At 47.2% G+C, this 17,975-nt stretch overlaps 1 protein-coding gene across 3 annotated transcripts in view; it reads right to left on the bottom strand.

The window, feature by feature from the left end:
• Positions 1-17,975, bottom strand: part of ARMH1 (armadillo like helical domain containing 1) — a 743,351-nt gene that overhangs the window by 621,809 nt on the left and 103,567 nt on the right. For all 3 annotated transcript variants that reach the window (XM_069642333.1, XM_069642332.1, XM_069642334.1), the window contains exon 3: positions 40-108. In XM_069642333.1, the coding sequence (XP_069498434.1) occupies positions 40-108 (69 nt within the window). The remainder of the gene's footprint in view (positions 1-39; positions 109-17,975) is intronic.

The raw sequence follows: 17,975 nt of genomic DNA, 5'->3' as shown, positions 1-17,975 counted from the left end.
GTCGTCACCTTTCACCTATGAGTCTCAAAATCCACTCACCTGCTTGCAGCCGACAGAAAGATGCCAATGGACTGCAGCTGCTCACCCAAGCACGTTCCAAACATATAGCTAATGAATTTGTTAAGAAAGTTTGCATTTGCCTTTACAAGCAATATTTTCATTAAAATCGGGATTAAGACAGCATCATCACATTCTCTGTGTCCATAATGGAGAGCTACGGACTATGCCACAGAGGTATTATCAAGGCCAGTATTTTTCTGTGGAACCTGGAGCAATTCTGAAATTCATTCGCATGTTTTTCATTCTTAGGGGCACATAATGGGTACATTTGAAATACTGAACTGTACTTTTGAAATTGGTAGGATTTTCTCATCAAGTTATTTTTCATTTATGGGGATTGTGAGACATGTCCCCCGACAGCTATTTCCCCTTTAGCTTCCTCCTAGTTCCATGCAGCCATGCTTTTGTACTCTACTTGATAGCTTCTTTTCACATTTTCATATCACTAGTACTTTTTTCTCACAGCTGCACTTCCCAGCAAATTAGCATGAAAAATGCTTTTTCAAATTTTTCCTGCTGAATTATGGCTTGCTTAGACTTATTGACATCAAAAGAAAATACATAAACATATTTTTGGGTTCTTTTTTCAATGGTTTTGATTTCCTATGTATTTTTTGCTATTGATCTACTGGGTACTGAAGGAAAATCAACAAACTGTGTAAACATGTTCAAACAAACCATGGTTTAAATATCAGTCTATAAAGAAATTTGCTCTGTCAGGGCCTTACTGGAATCCTCATTAATGCTGGAGGCTGGATAAAAGTCAGGCTAGAAAATTCATCTTACTTACAAAGAATATTTTATCATACTTCCCATACAGTGTATGATCCCAATCACTTGAATCTATGGAATATATCTCAGTTTTCTAGCTTTGGTTTCTAGGGAAACATCCCCTGGCCTAATACCCCACTATGACAATGGCACGCACAATTTGTGGGGGACAAGAAACCCGGTTCTCCAGTGAAAACCTAGTCAACAAAAATGTAGTCAATGAAAACGTTGTGGTGAAAATACCTCTGCAGTGAAAAACTTGGCAAGCAAAAAGTAGTCAATGCATGTAGCTGAAATGTAGGCACAAATGTAGTGCTGCTGGGGTAACTGCTAGGTTTAAGGAGGGTTTTGTTGAATTGTGTTTGCCTGGTATAGGGTATGGGCAGGGGTAGGAGTTAAAGCAAAGATGTTGGGGTTTGGTTAGTCGTTAGGGTAGATTAAGTATCAGGGTTAGTGTTAGGGAGCGGTTCTTGTAAAGCTAGGAATAATAGAGTAATGGTAATTGTTGAAAAAAGGGATAAAGAGGATGGAGAGAGGCTGGTGATGTTAGTTTATGACAGCTGTTAGGGTAAAGTAACAGAGTAATTAGGAAAGTTGTGGTTAGGCTAATAGTTGGACTGATTTTCTATACTCTAGCCTGGTAAACAGATGTATAGAAGGCCAACCTATATTGTGACAGACCAACTCTGGGAAGCTGTAGCCAAACCAGTTTTGGTAGCAGTGACAGGGGGTGTAGGCTAAGATCTTCAAAGGTGGTAAGCTTGTAAAGGGTCCACAATGAGGTCTCACAATGGGAATCATAGATTACACTTAGACAGGAAATAGTTATTTATTTATGGCCAAAACACACTATGAAAAATGACTATTAGCAAGTAGAGTTATCACACAAGGCTATTAAACTAAATACATATATACATTCACTTTGTTATAGGGCATAATACACATCAGAAACTCCTGCAAAGGAAAGGTTAGAATAGTATTATGCACTTATGGTCCACAGATATGATCCCCAACTAAAATTGTCCAGCCCTAAATTGTCTGGGGCCTTTTGCGCAACAGTTCAGGTAAAAGTTCCACAGAAGTAATGAAGCAGGAAGAAAAATGCAGGTAGAGTCTCTGGGGTCCAGTGAAGGGTTATTGTGGTAGGATACAAATTACACTAATGTCCAAAGGTAGCAACAACATTCAGATATCTTGCGCAAGCAAGCAATCGCAAAGCCAAAAATGCTATACTTAAGGTTTATTATAAGCCCATTGACTTATAATGGGAGCATAGGGTCGGAAGGAAGCTTACCCCCACCCTGTACTTTGATTCTTCCACAGACTTGGCAGGACAAAGGAAGATGGTCCGAGGTTGCTTTTCACTCCAGAAATTGCAATCCTCGATTCACAGGTTGCAGGTTCGAGCTGATCTCCGGTGGTTGGCTTTTATTCTTCCAAGGTCTCCTGATTGAAGAATGCAGCCAAATCTCGATGCAGGACCCTCTCAGGACTGGACTCGGTCAGGTAAGCGATTACAGACTCACGAGTATAGCAGAGGCTGGCATTCTATGTTGGCTCTGCCTTAAACCCTGTGATGCCGGGGTCTCCTGAATACAGGGTGACCTTTTTCTCTATACACCACTCTGTTTAGGTTACAGACAGAACTGTGATTAGAGCAAAACAGCAATTTTTACCACCTTGGTATGTGCCAGGCTGTAAAGAAGAAAAAAGGGATTTAGAATCCAAAGGAAGGAGGAGGATATTTTGGTAATTAAGAGTAATAAGACAAACCTGATAGTGTGGGCGCCGGAACCTCTATCCTATTCCTAGGTGGTGTGGCTCTAGTTTACTCCTAACAATAGAGAATGGATTTTCCAAATAGGTCAATGCATAAACCGTAGGCAGGACTATCCATTAAACACGTGGAGGAAAGAATTATAAAAAAGAAAAGTTAGTAAGAACCTACCGCGGACAGCACGAAGATGCTCTAGTGACTCTATAGCAAGCGCCAGAATACTGCAAAGCCTCTTTCAGGAGTGTGCTTCTTCAAGTATATATAAATGTCTGCCGAAAAATTGGAATAAAAAATCATGGTCCATAAATCCAAAGCCAAGGGAATCTGATGCAATCCGGTGTTCAGTCTGAGGTTAGTTCAAGGAGGGGGGTGGAGGGTTGTCCGCAGGTCAAACCATGTGCGTTTGTCGCGTAATGGAGTAGCAGAAGAGTAGATGTTATATCCTGATTCAGGATCGAACACCAATGAAGAATCAAGATTAAGGAGGATCCGCGGGACAAACTCTTAGTTTGCCGCCAGACAGAATGGTAGAAGAGTAGTTGGCAATTCCTGTGTCGGGATCAAAACGCCAAATAAACAAGTCCAAGAAAGGGTTTCAGGGAAAAAAACGAACAGAGCAAACGTTGCGGGGTCAACTTCAATCAGAAGCGCTGAGACCCGGAAGGAGTCTTCCTTTATAGAATCCTGGAAGTCCTTTCGGTATTGCGGTGGTTCCTCACGTCGGGTAACCATTGCAGCGAGTGATTCCACCCGATGCGAATGTACAGCTGTAGAGACAACTTGCCCACGATTGCGGTACTCCTGTAGGTGCCATGGTAACCGCCAACTCCGTAGCAGTGAAAAGAGACGCTGAAGCCACCCGCCACACATGCATTGCCTTGCGTGGCAAACCGTGACACATGGTGATGCAAAAAAAGACTCAGCAGCCGCGGTCGGACTTGCTCTCCTATCCCGAGTCCCCTCGATGTTAGGACGCTGGAATTTCGTAGAGGTCAGTTTCGTAGTGCCAGCTGAGGATCCGCCAAGTTTCAGGCCAAAACTCGGTACAGCGACGGCGGCAGCACAGTAGCCCAAAAACGAAGCTGGTCAGCCACAGAACGGTTACAGAGCACTTCCCGGAGGCTTCCTTTGGCACGGCACCTTGCAAACGTCATTAATGGATGATCCCTCCACTCCAAGGGTCCCAGCTCCTTCACAGGACTGCTAAAGATCACCAGCAAAAGTTGTCGCCAGGCCTCCTTCAGTCAGGTCTCTGGGTTTCTTCACGGGTCTCGCAGCTGGATGGAATACTTAGCTCCTTCAGGTTTCTCCAGGATGTCTGAAGAATGTGTGCAGGGATCCTCTTTGTGATGCTGTAAATGCATTGGAGGGACAGGGCTTCCCTGTCCTTGTCCTGTAGTCCTCTTTCATATGTGTTATGTATTGTTTTCTGCCCAGGAGTCCATGTGGGACTCCTAGCAGTGCAGCCCTTTCTCTTTTTGGTTTGGGGTACAGACCCTTGGGATACCGTTATGGCACCCATGAGTGGGGGGTACAACCCTGTGACCCTAGTGTATGTTTTTGGGCACCTGTGTATGGCCCACAGAGCTAGGTATGGGCTGGTGGCAGCTCCATGCTGAATTTAACAGGTGCTCTGAGTATCCTCCATTTTGGGATACCAAGGCCCTGCCATTGGAATCATTTGATTCCTGATAGGAGACAAGATGGCCCCTGTGGCCGCTTGCTTACTATTGCCTGTTACCTTGTATTCCTGAAGTCCCGGGAAGCCCTGACTCTGTCCCTTCCCCCTGGCTGGCTGTTGGGTGGAAGTTCCCCACAATAACATATATGGAAGTCCAGGCCAGACTGGCTGGAGCCTTCCCAATGACTGTATGTTGCGGGTACACCCTGGCGGTGGGACCTGGTAGAATGGAGTGTGTGACAAATACGCATTTCATGTTATGAGTGTCTAGTATCTGGTGGTTGACACAATGACTGAGACAGCCCTGTCCAAAACTGGTATGAATGCAGTGTGGCGTGCTGAATGGTGAAGGCAAGCGTCCCCAACCAGCACGATCCTCCCCGCAATGAGAGACAATGAAGGACTCTCCCAAGATGGGAATAAGGCCAAGACAGAGTGCGGGTGAGAGTAAATGGGAGTTTATCAATCAGAATAGGGCATGCAAAGAACTCTGCAACATCCGAGAGCGCTCTGCCTGACAATAGCAAAGACAGGCGTATATATTTACAAAAAACGTCATAAGAACCTACACACTATAGGGGGCACAAGTTTAATGGGATTGGGTGGCGACGACTAACTATAGGTGCTGGCAGGTCGGCTTGAGTTCATCCGGGCGGTGTTGGTGTGCCAATGCGGCCTGTGGCAGAGATGAATGCCTTTCCTGACTTATTTGCCCTCGGCCATGCACACCGCAGTCATTCAATCATTACAGTGTTATTCTCTTTAGTAAATCTTCCAATAGGTTATTTTACAGGTTAATGCAACACAGGAGGAATGTACCTTGTGAGGGGTCTGGAGGTAATACGTCAGGACATGGTTACCAGTGTCCTGTTGACCGGGGCCATAGGTCGAGGGGCTAAGCTTCAGAGCCTGGGACGGGCGGTACAAGTCTTTCTGTCTTGTTAGAAGTTGTTATGGATGTTCCTCTGTGTGTTGTCAACGTGTTGGGTGTCCTGATTGCACAGGGCCATAAGTCTAAGATGGTCCGGTAGGTTGTAGGGTTTACAAGGGGGCGCGTGTGTTCAGGCAGAGGTTTACTGCTGAGCTGTAAATAATGCAGGTGGCGGGCCGCGGCCTTGGGTGCTACAGAGGGGATTACAACTCTTTGAAGCGGCTCCAGTCTGGTTGGGGGAGGTAAAGCAGTGCGGCGCGGTCTTTGTTCTCATGCCTTGGCAGTCTTCGCAGGGTGGGAGGGGGAATGGCCTTGCCCGTATTTCACAAAGGTATCTCCCTCGTGTGGTGCCGGTTTTGGGTATAGACATCACAAACATTTGAACACTCTATAATACTCATTCAAATTAATACAAAACATGCATTTAAACTTTGCTGGATGCGTTTCGATTATATCCAGTCTGAGCACCTTATTCATACATTATGTTTTAACAACTACAGTACTTGGTTATATATGTATATATATATATTTGCAGTAAGTGAGGTAGAATTAGAATTGGTGGAGTACACAGAAAATAACCCGCCACTGTTCGTGACGGTGGTGGCACCTGTGGGGCCTAGACATGCACACATGACAAACGCCTTCTCGTGCATCCTTCACATAAGCCCTCTGTATGGTTACATTCATCTTCTCGTGTCCTCTAGCAGCATTAGTTCAGTTATGGCGCAAGCCCATAGAGTGTAAGTTTCCCAGTGATACACGTGACAAATAGATCCCTGGTGCGTTCCTTTGTTTTTAGCACCTAACTGCAATGGTGTGGGCTCGCCATCGCTTATATCATGGAAGCATGCTTTCTTAGGTTTATACATTTTACAGGCTTTTGTAATATACAGGGTTCTTGTGGAAGAAAGCATACTTTGCGAGTGGTCTTGACATTAATATATAAAGACTGTCTGCCATCTGATGACCGTTTTACTGTTCTTTTCATTTCCCAGGCCTGCTGGCCGGGTCATGCTGGGAGCGATGATACACTGCAGGAGGTGAACTGATACAATGTTAGTGTATTACGCTAGCTCATGTCCGTCTTGTTCGTGGGAACGTGCTCGCAGCGGATCTGCCAGGGTGCTGCGGCGACAGGGATGACTGAGATTCTCCAAGGGTGGGGGCCGCGCTACAGTGCGCCAAGCTCACACCATCTTTACTAAATAAAATGGTTTCTGGGCCTAGCTAAATTTTAATACATGTGGGCAGTCAATATGTGTTGGGCAATCAATACGTGTGGGCAATGTCTCCAGCGGGTGAACCCTCCACCACCTGGGCCCGGGTGGCATGAGGGGACGCCCAATGAGCCATTGCCCTCACCTGGGGAGAAACGCAGGCGAGGGGGGTCTCTTGGACCAATCCTCCCCTACATTTCCCCCCTTTCGTTACTTAAGTAAGATGTAAAGAGAATACTTCACACATTTTTTTTTGTTTTTTTTTTTGATAGTATCCTTGTCAGTTATTCTCCCATTCAAATCTAGTACCAATATACACACACAAGTTCATATTCAGTCATTCTGTTCAGTTGCATCGTTTGCTGTTGTCTGTGCCTCCTCATCTACCTCCTCTTGTACATTGCTATATGCTTTACGTACATCGGTCAAGTGTACCCAGTACCTCAAGCCCTTCACCTTCACTGCCGTGGGCGTGCAAAATATTACTTCATATGGGCCATGGAATCGTGGTGCGTTCCACCGACGCACAAAGCTTCTGACATAAATTGAGTCGCCTGGCATCAGCTGTAGCTGTTGCTCTGGCTCCGTGACGGACTCTGTGACGTTACCCTCTTCTCTAGTGAAGGGTGGGGACAGTTGCTTTGATATCACGCGCGCTGCCCTTGTCAATTTCCCTAAATAATCTGTGAACTCATCTCCCAATATCGCGGTGCTTCTGTGAGCATCTGAGTGTTCGCGCAGTGGAGAGTGTGCTGTGTTCATTCGTCTCCCAGTCACTATTTCGTGCAGGGACAAATGGTGGTCTTTGCTTGGCTCATTTCTCAATTCAAATAGCGCAAGGGGTAGACAGTAAATCCAATTCTTCTTTAATGAAAAGCACAGTTTTGATAACCTGCCCTTTAACAGTCCGTTCATCTTTTCCACTACGCCATTACTTTGAGGATGATAAATTGAACATAATTTATGTTTTATTCCCAATAATGTAGTGACTTCCTTGAAAAGCTCATTTACAAAATGGCTGCCGTTGTCTGAGCGAATCACGTCACAAATTCCCCAGCGCGGGAACACTTCCCTTACTAGGAACTTGGCGGCGCTTTTGGCATCAGGTCGCGCACAGGGTCCTGCTTCCACCCACCTTGAAAATGGGCACACAACCACGATCATATACCGCGCGCCATTACACCTTTCCCCCATGTCTGCATAATCTATATGCAGCTCTCTGAATGGGCCAATGGGTTTAGGAATTGTTCCCCGGAGAGTACGTAATGTCATTCCTGAATTGTATATTTGGCATGTTGTACATTCCATTGCCAACCGAGACACATGCTCTTGGAGACAGGGCACGAACCATTCTTCCTGTATTTCTGCTGCGATGTGCTGTTTGGTGTTATGTGCAGGGAAGTGTAACTGTTGAAATGCAATTTCTAGTAACTGTATTGGCATTACCACTTTGCCTGAGTTATTTTGCCGCCACAGCAGGTCTGTTCCCGACTTGCTGCACCCCCTTTTTGTCCACATCAATTTTTCCTCTGCACTAGCTCCTTCCTGCAATTCTAGTATTTGTGATATGGTCATCATGTTGTATCCCTCTGGGGGCTCTTCGTTTCTTTTGTGCTTAAGTATGTACTCACCTGTGTCATATTTCTGAAAATAGGAAGCCTCCTTGGCGGCAGCGTCCGCTGCCGCGTTCCCCAAAGACACAACATCTGTGTTGGATGTATGTGCTTGGCACTTTACTATTGCTACTGCAGTAGGGTTTTGTAGGGCCTCAATTAGCTCTTTCAACAATTCTGCATGCTGTACTGGCGTTCCGTCTGCCCGTCTAAATCCCCTACGCCCCCATCTTGCTAGCCCTCCATGTACTGTCGTCGTCATGTAGGCTCAGTCTGTGTATATTGTCACTGCACAACCCTTTGCTGCATGCAGTGCTTCTATGAGCGCAATCAGCTCTGCTGCCTGTGCGGAGTAATGTGATGGGAGGCGGTATTGTACTAGTGTTTCAAACTCCCCACCTTCTAACCTAACTACTGCCATGCCAACGTGTTTTTCTCCCGTGTCCACGTCGATTGATGCAGACCCATCCACAAAGTACACTTCCCCCTCGCTTAGAGCGTTCTCACACACCACTGTGTCCTCCCCTCTTTCTCCTGTGTAAGTTGCGCAATCGTGGTTCTGCATGTCTTCGAGTGTGCACGCTTCTGTAATGAATGTGGCGGGGTTCACTGTCTTGCATCTCACTATATGGATATTAGCACTGGACAATATAATCTCGTAGGCGGTCGCCCGCTGTGTGGTCAGTGTGCTTTTTGATCTCTCAAGTATTGCAAATAATGAGTGTTCCACAAACAATGTCACAGGGCAACCCATTACTATTGTGGCACTTTTCTCAATCGCGAACGCGGCTGCAGCGAGTGATTGCTCGCACGCGAAATGGCCCTGCATCACGACATCTAAGGTACCACTATAGTAAGCCAATGGCTTGTGTCCCAAGGATGTTTTTTGTGTCAGTACTGCGGTCATGAGTGTTTCCTTGCAGTGTGAGAATAGGTAAAATTCGCGTCCATAATTGGGGTTTGCTAGTACTGGAGCGCTTGAAATTAGCTCTTTCAATGATTGAAATGATTCGTTCATCTCTTCTGACCATTGTATTTTTTCATTCTCCTGTTGTGCTTCCTTGAGTGCTTGTAGGAGGGGCCTCGTGTATGCTGCATAATCTAATATCCATGCTCGGCAATAGTTGCACATCCCCAGGAATTTCTGCATATCTTTCACTGTTGTGGGTGCTCCTACTGATCTTATTGCTTCTACCCTGTCGGGAATTATTCTCTTTCCATCCTTTGATATGAGCTGTCCCAGGTATAAGACCTCAGTCAGGCAGTACTGTAGCTTCTCCTTGTCTACCTTGTATCCCTTGTTGGCCAGTAAAGTTAGGAGCGTTGTTGAATCTTTTCTACATATTGCTTCATCTTGTGCACACACTAATAGATCGTCTACATACTGAATAATCGTACTCTCAACTGACAGGTTTCCCAAGTCTTCATGCAATATGCGGTTGAATATGCTCGGGCTCTCACAGTATCCCTGTGGTAATCTGCAGTGTTCATATCTCTTGCCCCCCAGTGTGAAGGCGGTAAGGTATCTACTCTCTTCAGCTAGGGGTATTGAGAAAAATGCGTTTTTCAAGTCTACTACTGTGAAATGTGATGCCGCTTTCGGGATGCTGCATAGTATCGATGCAGGGTTCGGGACTAGAGGGAACTCCTTCTGAATTACATCATTGAGGGGGCGTAAGTCCTGTATCATCCTCCAAGACCCTCCTTTTGCTTTTTTGATGGGATAAATACATGTGTTACATGGGGAGTTTGAAGGCACTATTATCCCTTGTGCTAGCAGTGCATTTATTGTTTCTTTTATCCCTTCTTCTGCTTCGCGGGACAATGGATACTGTTTAACTCGGGGTAAAATTGCTCCTTGCTTTAGTTTTATTACCACAGGTTGTACTCCGTGCAACAGCCCTACATCATGAGGGCCTGTTGTCCATAAATTGTTTGGTACGAACCTCATGTCGTCATCAAAAAATGACGGCGGTGCTCCTACCACTGTCATTAATTGGACGGGGGTCTCCCTGGCTTGTATTAAAATGTCACAGGGCATCGCTATTTCCATCACTATCTCGCCATCCCCTTCTATGTCAGAAAAGAGATCCTCATCTGTTACCTCTCGTAAGGCGATGTTGGCGTTTGTACACAGCACTGTGCGCCACTCGCATCCTTCTCCGTCCACCCCAATCACAGCGATCCTTTTCGCAGATACTTGTACAGCGTGCAAGTCCAATGATACCACTGATCCTGGTGCTGCGTTGGGACATACTATGGGGCGGAAGAGGAATTCCGCTGGACTCCTCCAGTCCATGCTTCTTAGCTCTGGAATTATGAGGGTCAAGGTTTTTAGCCCTGCAATGAACATCTCCTCATCTTGTGGCAGCCCTCGTATTTCCTGTGTGGTTATGTAGGCGTGCACTACCAGCATCGCACGCAAGGGACATATTCCGGGTGTAGAACACACTATTCCTCTCTCGGTGAATGATATGGTCATGTTAAGTTTACTCAGGAGGTCCCTCCCTAATAAATTTACTGGTGAGTTTTCATAGTATAGTAAGGGTGCCTTTACAGTTTTACCCCCCACTGTTACATCCAATGCTTCTGTGTAAGGAACTTCAATTACAGCCCCAGAGAACCCCTGCGTCTCTAACTTCCTGTTAGATAATGGGAATCGGCCCTCTCTGACACATGATTTCTCCGCTCCCGAATCAACCATGAATATGAATTGCTTGTCTCCTATCTGCGCCCCTACCAATGGTTCCTCTGCTGCACTGTAGGTGGTGGATAGGACTGGACACGCAAGTTTTCTCTGTGGGCTGTCCTATGCGGGGTGTCTCATTGCCCCCCCTTCATTAAATACACTTCCGGAAACCACTGACATACCGTTGTAAGGTGCTGGCGCGGGGGCCCCGTTTACATGTACCGCGAAAGGGTTACCTGGCGTGTATTGCACGCTGTCATTGTTTTGTGGGTGGTTCTGTGCTCTGTACTGGGGTCCCTGTTGCTGGCCAGCATTACCCTGGCCTGGGTTTCTCAGTTGCTGTTGTCCCATCGGAAGGCCATATGGGCTTCCCGGGTGGGGATGGCCATACTGTACTACCTCCGGGAACCCGTTGTTGGGTCTGCTTCTACACTCTCTAGAGTAATGCCCCCACCGGCCGCAGTTCCAGCAACTTCCTTGTGCACCTCTAGGACCCTGCCATCCGTTTCCTCCCGTTCCCCCGTACCCCGGTCCACCTCCTCTTCGGCCCCTGTACCCACCTCGTCCCCCTCGAGGGGTCCACTCTTGCCACTGCGGACCTCCGCCTTGCTCCTGCTCATTCCACTGCCGCTGTCCTGTTCCCGCCCAACTAGTTGCCACTCTTCCTTGTAGTGCTATCAGCCCCTCCTCCGCATCATCTCCCTCTCTGCTGTGTGGGAGCGCGGCTACTGCTGCTGCAACCTTCACCAACTTTGTCTGTACTAACTTCGCCTCGTCTGCCAATCTTTTCTGTGCCACCTCCTTCTCCCTCTCCTTAATTCGTTTACAATGGTGTACTATTATGCTCTGAATTTCTGGCCATCCCTTTGCTTCAATACCTGCTATCTTGTCGAGCGCCTTCTGCACTTCCTTTGGGAGCCCTCTTTTTATAATGAAGTAAAATAAAGATGTCGATTGATACCAGGGCGTACCAGTTTCTGCTCTCCACATCTCTTGGACCCGAAAAATGTAATCCATAGCCTCCTCCCAGTCATTCATGGTACACTGCATCACTGACTGTAAGTCTGGCGTATCTGGGAATGTTTCGCGTAAGGCATCCCGAACCCTGGCACGCACTGTGTTAAAGGAGGCCCCATCGTGTCGGTCACAGTCTAACGTTACTCCCGGGAAACCGGCTTTTACCCATACTCTCTCAGCCTGATCGCCCACTGCTGACACGAGCAGACTTTTCACATCTCCTATAGCTAGGGGTACCCCAGCAGTATGTTTCTCAAAGGCATATATTCACTTACTTGCCCCTCCTGATAACGGGGGCAAAAGCTTTAATAAATTGGCTTTGTCCATCTGCGCCCATGGGATATAGTTAGGCCTCCCTCCTCCCCTGTGTATCAACGGGAGCTGTAGCTTTCCTTTCGTCGTCCCATCCGGACCCGTTTTGGCTGCTGATGTTCCCAGTGATGCCATTTTCCCCACTCTGTTCCTTAATCGCCCCGTCCATTCATCATCCAGTGTTCTCATCGAACACGTACCATCCCCCCCTTCGCTTCCCCCTCCCATTGCCATGCTCAACCTGTCGCTTTCTTCTAATTCGTCCCTTATGTCACATAGTAATTCCTCTCTGTCCCCCATAGGCCTTTCTTCATTGTCGGCATCTTCCTCTCGCGTCCCTATTTCAATTATTCGTGTCGGTTCTTCTTCAATTCTGAACAGTATCTCACCTTTTTTCCACCCCTCTTCAGGTTTTCTATTCTCACTTGGCGCTCTAGACGCACGCCCTGATCTAGGTGCATTAAGTGCTGTTTGCCCACACATGTCCCTTATCATTGAGAGCTCGTCTTTTGCTATTGACAGTCTTGACTGTAAATCATCTGTGAGCGTCTGTATGTCCCCCCTTTGTGTACTCGCCTGGCCTCGCTCTCTCGTACTTTTATATGGTGGGGGTGCCGTAGGCCGGTGGGGTGTGGTAGTTGTCGGGGGAGGCACATATGTGGGGTCACTGTATCCTTCTGCGGGTACTGGCTTGTTTAATATCGGGTACAAACTTATTACCTCTACTGGTGGCGCTACACTTGGCAATTCTTTGACATCTTTCTGTATCAGTAGTGGATTGTCTGTGGTGGATGGGAGATCAGTATTTAATGCTGGTGTTTTGGGCGGTGGTATCTCTTCAAATAACCTCCAAAGATCTACTATTTCTCTCCTATTTTGCAGCTGCTTTCCTTTGTACTTCAAACAAATGCATGTGGTCACCATATCCAGAACACTCTTATCAAATGACCCTCCCTCTGGCCATATCTGGGGTAACCCCTCTCCTTTCAGCTCAGTTACCCATTGGTCGTGATATTTCTTAATCCGTTCTGCGTACCCTGGGAGATTCTTACAAATATGTGATAATGGTGTTTCAGCCCCCATCTCTGTGCCCTTCTAGTGCTTGTGTGTCTCTGTGTGTGTGTCTGCAACTACAATGTAAATGTAATATCAATATTGTTTTATTATTATTTTTTTTTTTTATATATATATTCTACTTCACATTCAATGTTAGGCTCGTTTAGGCTCCCCCCCCCTTTGATTGTACAATACAAAACTGACTGTACACAGTTTCTACTGTGTTCTCTTTGGGGGGCACATACAAGAGCAACCCATCATTTATTTTGACAATTTCAATCCAGAAATCAAAAAGGTACCCACTCGCTTCACTGTATCAACGTTGTCTTTAAAAAAAAAGTTTTATCCGGTCACACTTACCATGACCATTTAACTATTATACATTTATAGTCGCTTTACACATTCGCAACATCAGATTGTCTTCTGACACATACGAGGTGCACACACCTCTTGGTACCACTCAATTCACCATTCAAGCTGCCCTCCCTTTCCTCCCTAGCCGGCTGTCCCTGTCCGTCTTATTTGAATCTATGGATGCGCATGTATATATATATATATATATGTTATCCTGTTCTCCCCCCTTCCAGTAGGACTCTTTTTCTCTTATTTATTATTATTTTTTTTTTTTTCCTTAAGTTTGTGTTAATCTCACTTTTATTCTCCCCCTACCCCTAAAGAAAAGAAAAGAAAGAAGTAATAGCGATCACTAATATATTCTCAGTGCCCCCTTTTACTGAACACTTTTATTTCATATTCCACTTCTTCATATATTCCCAGTACTAGTCAAGATAGCACTATGCGGCGCCGCCTTCCACCCCCTTTCGGAGCTAGGTTCCCGTCACTTTTATCTCTTATTCACCTCGTAATCCTAATGGCCATATGCAAAGAAAAAGCAAAGAAAGTTTAAGATGATCTTTAGTAGATCTGCGTACTCCCTCTTCGTTACCTGTCCTACACTTCTCTTCCCGCTCCCCTTACAATCGCTCGCACTCAGTACTCACGTGCCCGTCTTGAACCGATAGTCTCCGAAACTGGGTCCGTCCAGGCAGTGTCGCCGTCAGCTCAACAGTCAGCCCCGGCTCCGGCGAGCGGTACTCAAAGGGGATTTTTCAACCGGGATCCCGTACCCTCTCTCTATTGAGTGCGCACTTCTTAGTGTACCGGTTGCCGTTGGCGGGCAGCCTCCCGGAGCCGGCTCACCGTGCGTATCCCTTTTCGACCGGAGATTCTCGTGCCAAATGGGGACGGTAATGTTGGATCGGAAAATAATAATAAAAAATCACGCTTTCGGGGTCACCACTGAAGGTATGCGTCCCCAACCAGCACGATCCTCCCCGCAATGAGAGACAATGAAGGACTCTCCCAAGATGGGAATAAGGCCAAGACAGAGTGCGGGTGAGAGTAAATGGGAGTTTATCAATCAGAATAGGGCATGCAAAGAACTCTGCAACCTCCGAGAGCGCTCTGCCTGACAATAGCAAAGACAGGCGTATATATTTACAAAAAACGTCATAAGAACCTACACACTATAGGGGGCACAAGTTTAATGGGATTGGGTGGCGACGACTAACTATAGGTGCTGCTGCGGCGTGGTTGGTCTTGGCTGGAAGACGTCACTGGTCAGCCTCGTGGGTTGGGCTTGGCCTGGCAGGCCGGCTTGAGTTCATCCGGGCGGTGTTGGTGTGCCAATGCGGCCTGTGGCAGAGATGAATGCCTTTCCTGACTTATTTGCCCTCGGCCATGCACACCGCAGTCATTCAATCATTACAGTGTTATTCTCTTTAGTAAATCTTCCAATAGGTTATTTTACAGGTTAATGCAACACAGGAGGAATGTACCTTGTGAGGGGTCTGGAGGTAATACGTCAGGACATGGTTACCAGTGTCCTGTTGACCGGGGCCATAGGTCGAGGGGCTAAGCTTCAGAGCCTGGGACGGGCGGTACAAGTCTTTCTGCCTTGTTAGAAGTTGTTATGGATGTTCCTCTGTGTGTTGTCAACGTGTTGGGTGTCCTGATTGCACAGGGCCATAAGTCTAAGATGGTCCGGTAGGTTGTGGGGTTTACAAGGGGGCGCGTGTGTTCAGGCAGAGGTTTACTGCTGAGCTGTAAATAATGCAGGTGGCGGGCCGCGGCCTTGGGTGCTACAGAGGGGATTACAACTCTTTGAAGCGGCTCCAGTCTGGTTGGGGGAGGTAAAGCAGTGCGGCGCGGTCTTTGTTCTCATGCCTTGGCAGTCTTCGCAGGGTGGGAGGGGAATGGCCTTGCCCGTATTTCACAAAGGTATCTCCCTCGTGTGGTGCCGGTTTTGGGTAAAGACATCACAAACATTTTAACACTCTATAATACTCATTCAAATTAATACAAAACATGCATTTAAACTTTGCTGGATGCGTTTCGATTATATCCAGTCTGAGCACCTTATTCATACATTATGTTTTAACAACTACAGTACTTGGTTATATATGTATATATATATATTTGCAGTAAGTGAGGTAGAATTAGAATTGGTGGAGTACACAGAAAATAACCCGCCACTGTTCGTGACGGTGGTGGCACCTGTGGGGCCTAGACATGCACACATGACAAACGCCTTCTCGTGCATCCTTCACATAAGCCCTCTGTATGGTTACATTCATCTTCTCGTGTCCTCTAGCAGCATTAGTTCAGTTATGGCGCAAGCCCATAGAGTGTAAGTTTCCCAGTGATACACGTGACAAATAGATCCCTGGTGCGTTCCTTTGTTTTTAGCACCTAACTGCAATGGTGTGGGCTCGCCATCGCTTATATCATGGAAGCATGCTTTCTTAGGTTTATACATTTTACAGGCTTTTGTAATATACAGGGTTCTTGTGGAAGAAAGCATACTTTGCGAGTGGTCTTGACATTAATATATAAAGACTGTCTGCCATCTGATGACCGTTTTACTGTTCTTTTCATTTCCCAGGCCTGCTGGCCGGGTCATGCTGGGAGCGATGATACACTGCAGGAGGTGAACTGATACAATGTTAGTGTATTACGCTAGCTCATGTCCGTCTTGTTCGTGGGAACGTGCTCGCAGCGGATCTGCCAGGGTGCTGCGGCGACAGGGATGACTGAGATTCTCCAAGGGTGGGGGCCGCGCTACAGTGCGCCAAGCTCACACCATCTTTACTAAATAAAATGGTTTCTGGGCCTAGCTAAATTTTAATACATGTGGGCAGTCAATATGTGTTGGGCAATCAATACGTGTGGGCAATGTCTCCAGCGGGTGAACCCTCCACCACCTGGGCCTGGGTGGCATGAGGGGACGCCCAATGAGCCATTGCCCTCACCTGGGGAGAAAACGCAGGCGAGGGGGGTCTCTTGGACCAATCCTCCCCTACAATGGCAGAGTGCTAGTCAGAATCCACATTCCGTGTTGGGAGTGTCTGAATGGAGAAGAATGGCCTGAATGCACTGTAAGCCTGATTGCTGCCCGACTGCCTGAATGCCCTTCTGAGTAATTGGTTGCCTCAGTGTGACCCAGCAGAGTGAATGGGAGATCAACAGTATATCTGGAGCCTCTCACTGTTAGAAATCGTTCAGAAGCTGATGTTGATACTTGATGCTTGTCCTTGAAGCCCAGCTGGAAGAAGAAGGCTTGCTGCTGCATTTGCTTCGACCCGATCCGAAAGCTGTCGAGACTGTCAAGGAACTGATCCAAGAGAGGATCTGGCTAGGAGACCTCTTCCCGAGCTATGAGGGACATTGTGCACCAGCTGATCTTTGCGAAAGCTCCCTGGACGTCAGACTTTGAAAGGCAGTCGACCGGGAGTGAGAGACCGCCGCAGAATCACAAAGTGAAGCACCCGGACATTGAAGTCCATTACCGTTGTCGACCGCCGTCACCGACCAGAGCCGCAGTGCTCCAAGAACATAGAAACAAGGACTCCCTTGCTCATCCTCGTCGACCGCTTTCATCCTGCCCGAAGAAAGTCAAGGCCACCGCCGACCGTGGAGAATCCGCCGATGGGTTTCCCACCACCCGAAGACCGCAGAGATGCTGACGACTCAACGCCCTTGCTGGGCCAAAGTTCTTCATTAACTCTTTGCGGAAACCAACTCTCGTCGCCGAGGTGCACCACACGCCTCAGCTTGCAGGACGTTTTCGACCGATCGTCAACAAGAACCGCAAGAACTGAAGCTGCTACCGCAACAAGCTTTCACCCTTTTATTCACAGACTCTCGACAACCTGTGGCTCCTGCCTTAAAGGGAGTGCACTCAAGAAGGGCCCGTCGATGACTCATCGAAGAACACTATGAAACCAAGTACTTTGGGGTCATGGAATCTTTTAGAAGGACTTAAGACTATATTAAGCATAATTGGACTGTGCTTGTCAATACGCTTTAATTACAGGTTGCCCCAGTGGGGCACCTCCAGTGCTTTACACCTCTTCTTATTCTAAAAGCCAGGTAAGAGCAGCTGCCCTCACTAGCCAATAGCAGGACTAGCCCGCACACACACCGCAGCAGTGGTCCAATCAGGACCACTGGTGGGAACATTCATGCATACCACTCAGACACACCGAAACCAGTTTGTGCATTGGGACCAGATAGTCCCAGCCCACATCCTGCCAGCAAACACACACAGCCCTTCCGTGGCCCGACAAAAGCTTCTGCTTTCCAGGGCACTGGAAGTCCTTATAAGGATTTTCCTGGCCCCTCAGGCCACAAAGAAGGCTAAAAAACAAGATGGCAAAAGGACAAGCGAAAAATCTTGTGGCACAGCCATGTTTGACGAGTAGCCATAGTTAGTAGCCAAACACGGTAAAAGCGGTAAGGCTAAAACAAAAATTCCCCAAAAATGGGAAAAAGTCACTGAGTGTTAGTCTA

The sequence above is a fragment of the Ambystoma mexicanum genome, chromosome 1q (assembly GCF_040938575.1).
Source record: "Ambystoma mexicanum isolate Mex_15411 chromosome 1q, UKY_AmexF1_1, whole genome shotgun sequence".
In the NCBI taxonomy this organism is placed as follows: domain Eukaryota; kingdom Metazoa; phylum Chordata; class Amphibia; order Caudata; family Ambystomatidae; genus Ambystoma; species Ambystoma mexicanum.
This window is presented reverse-complemented; position numbering and strand designations above follow the sequence as displayed.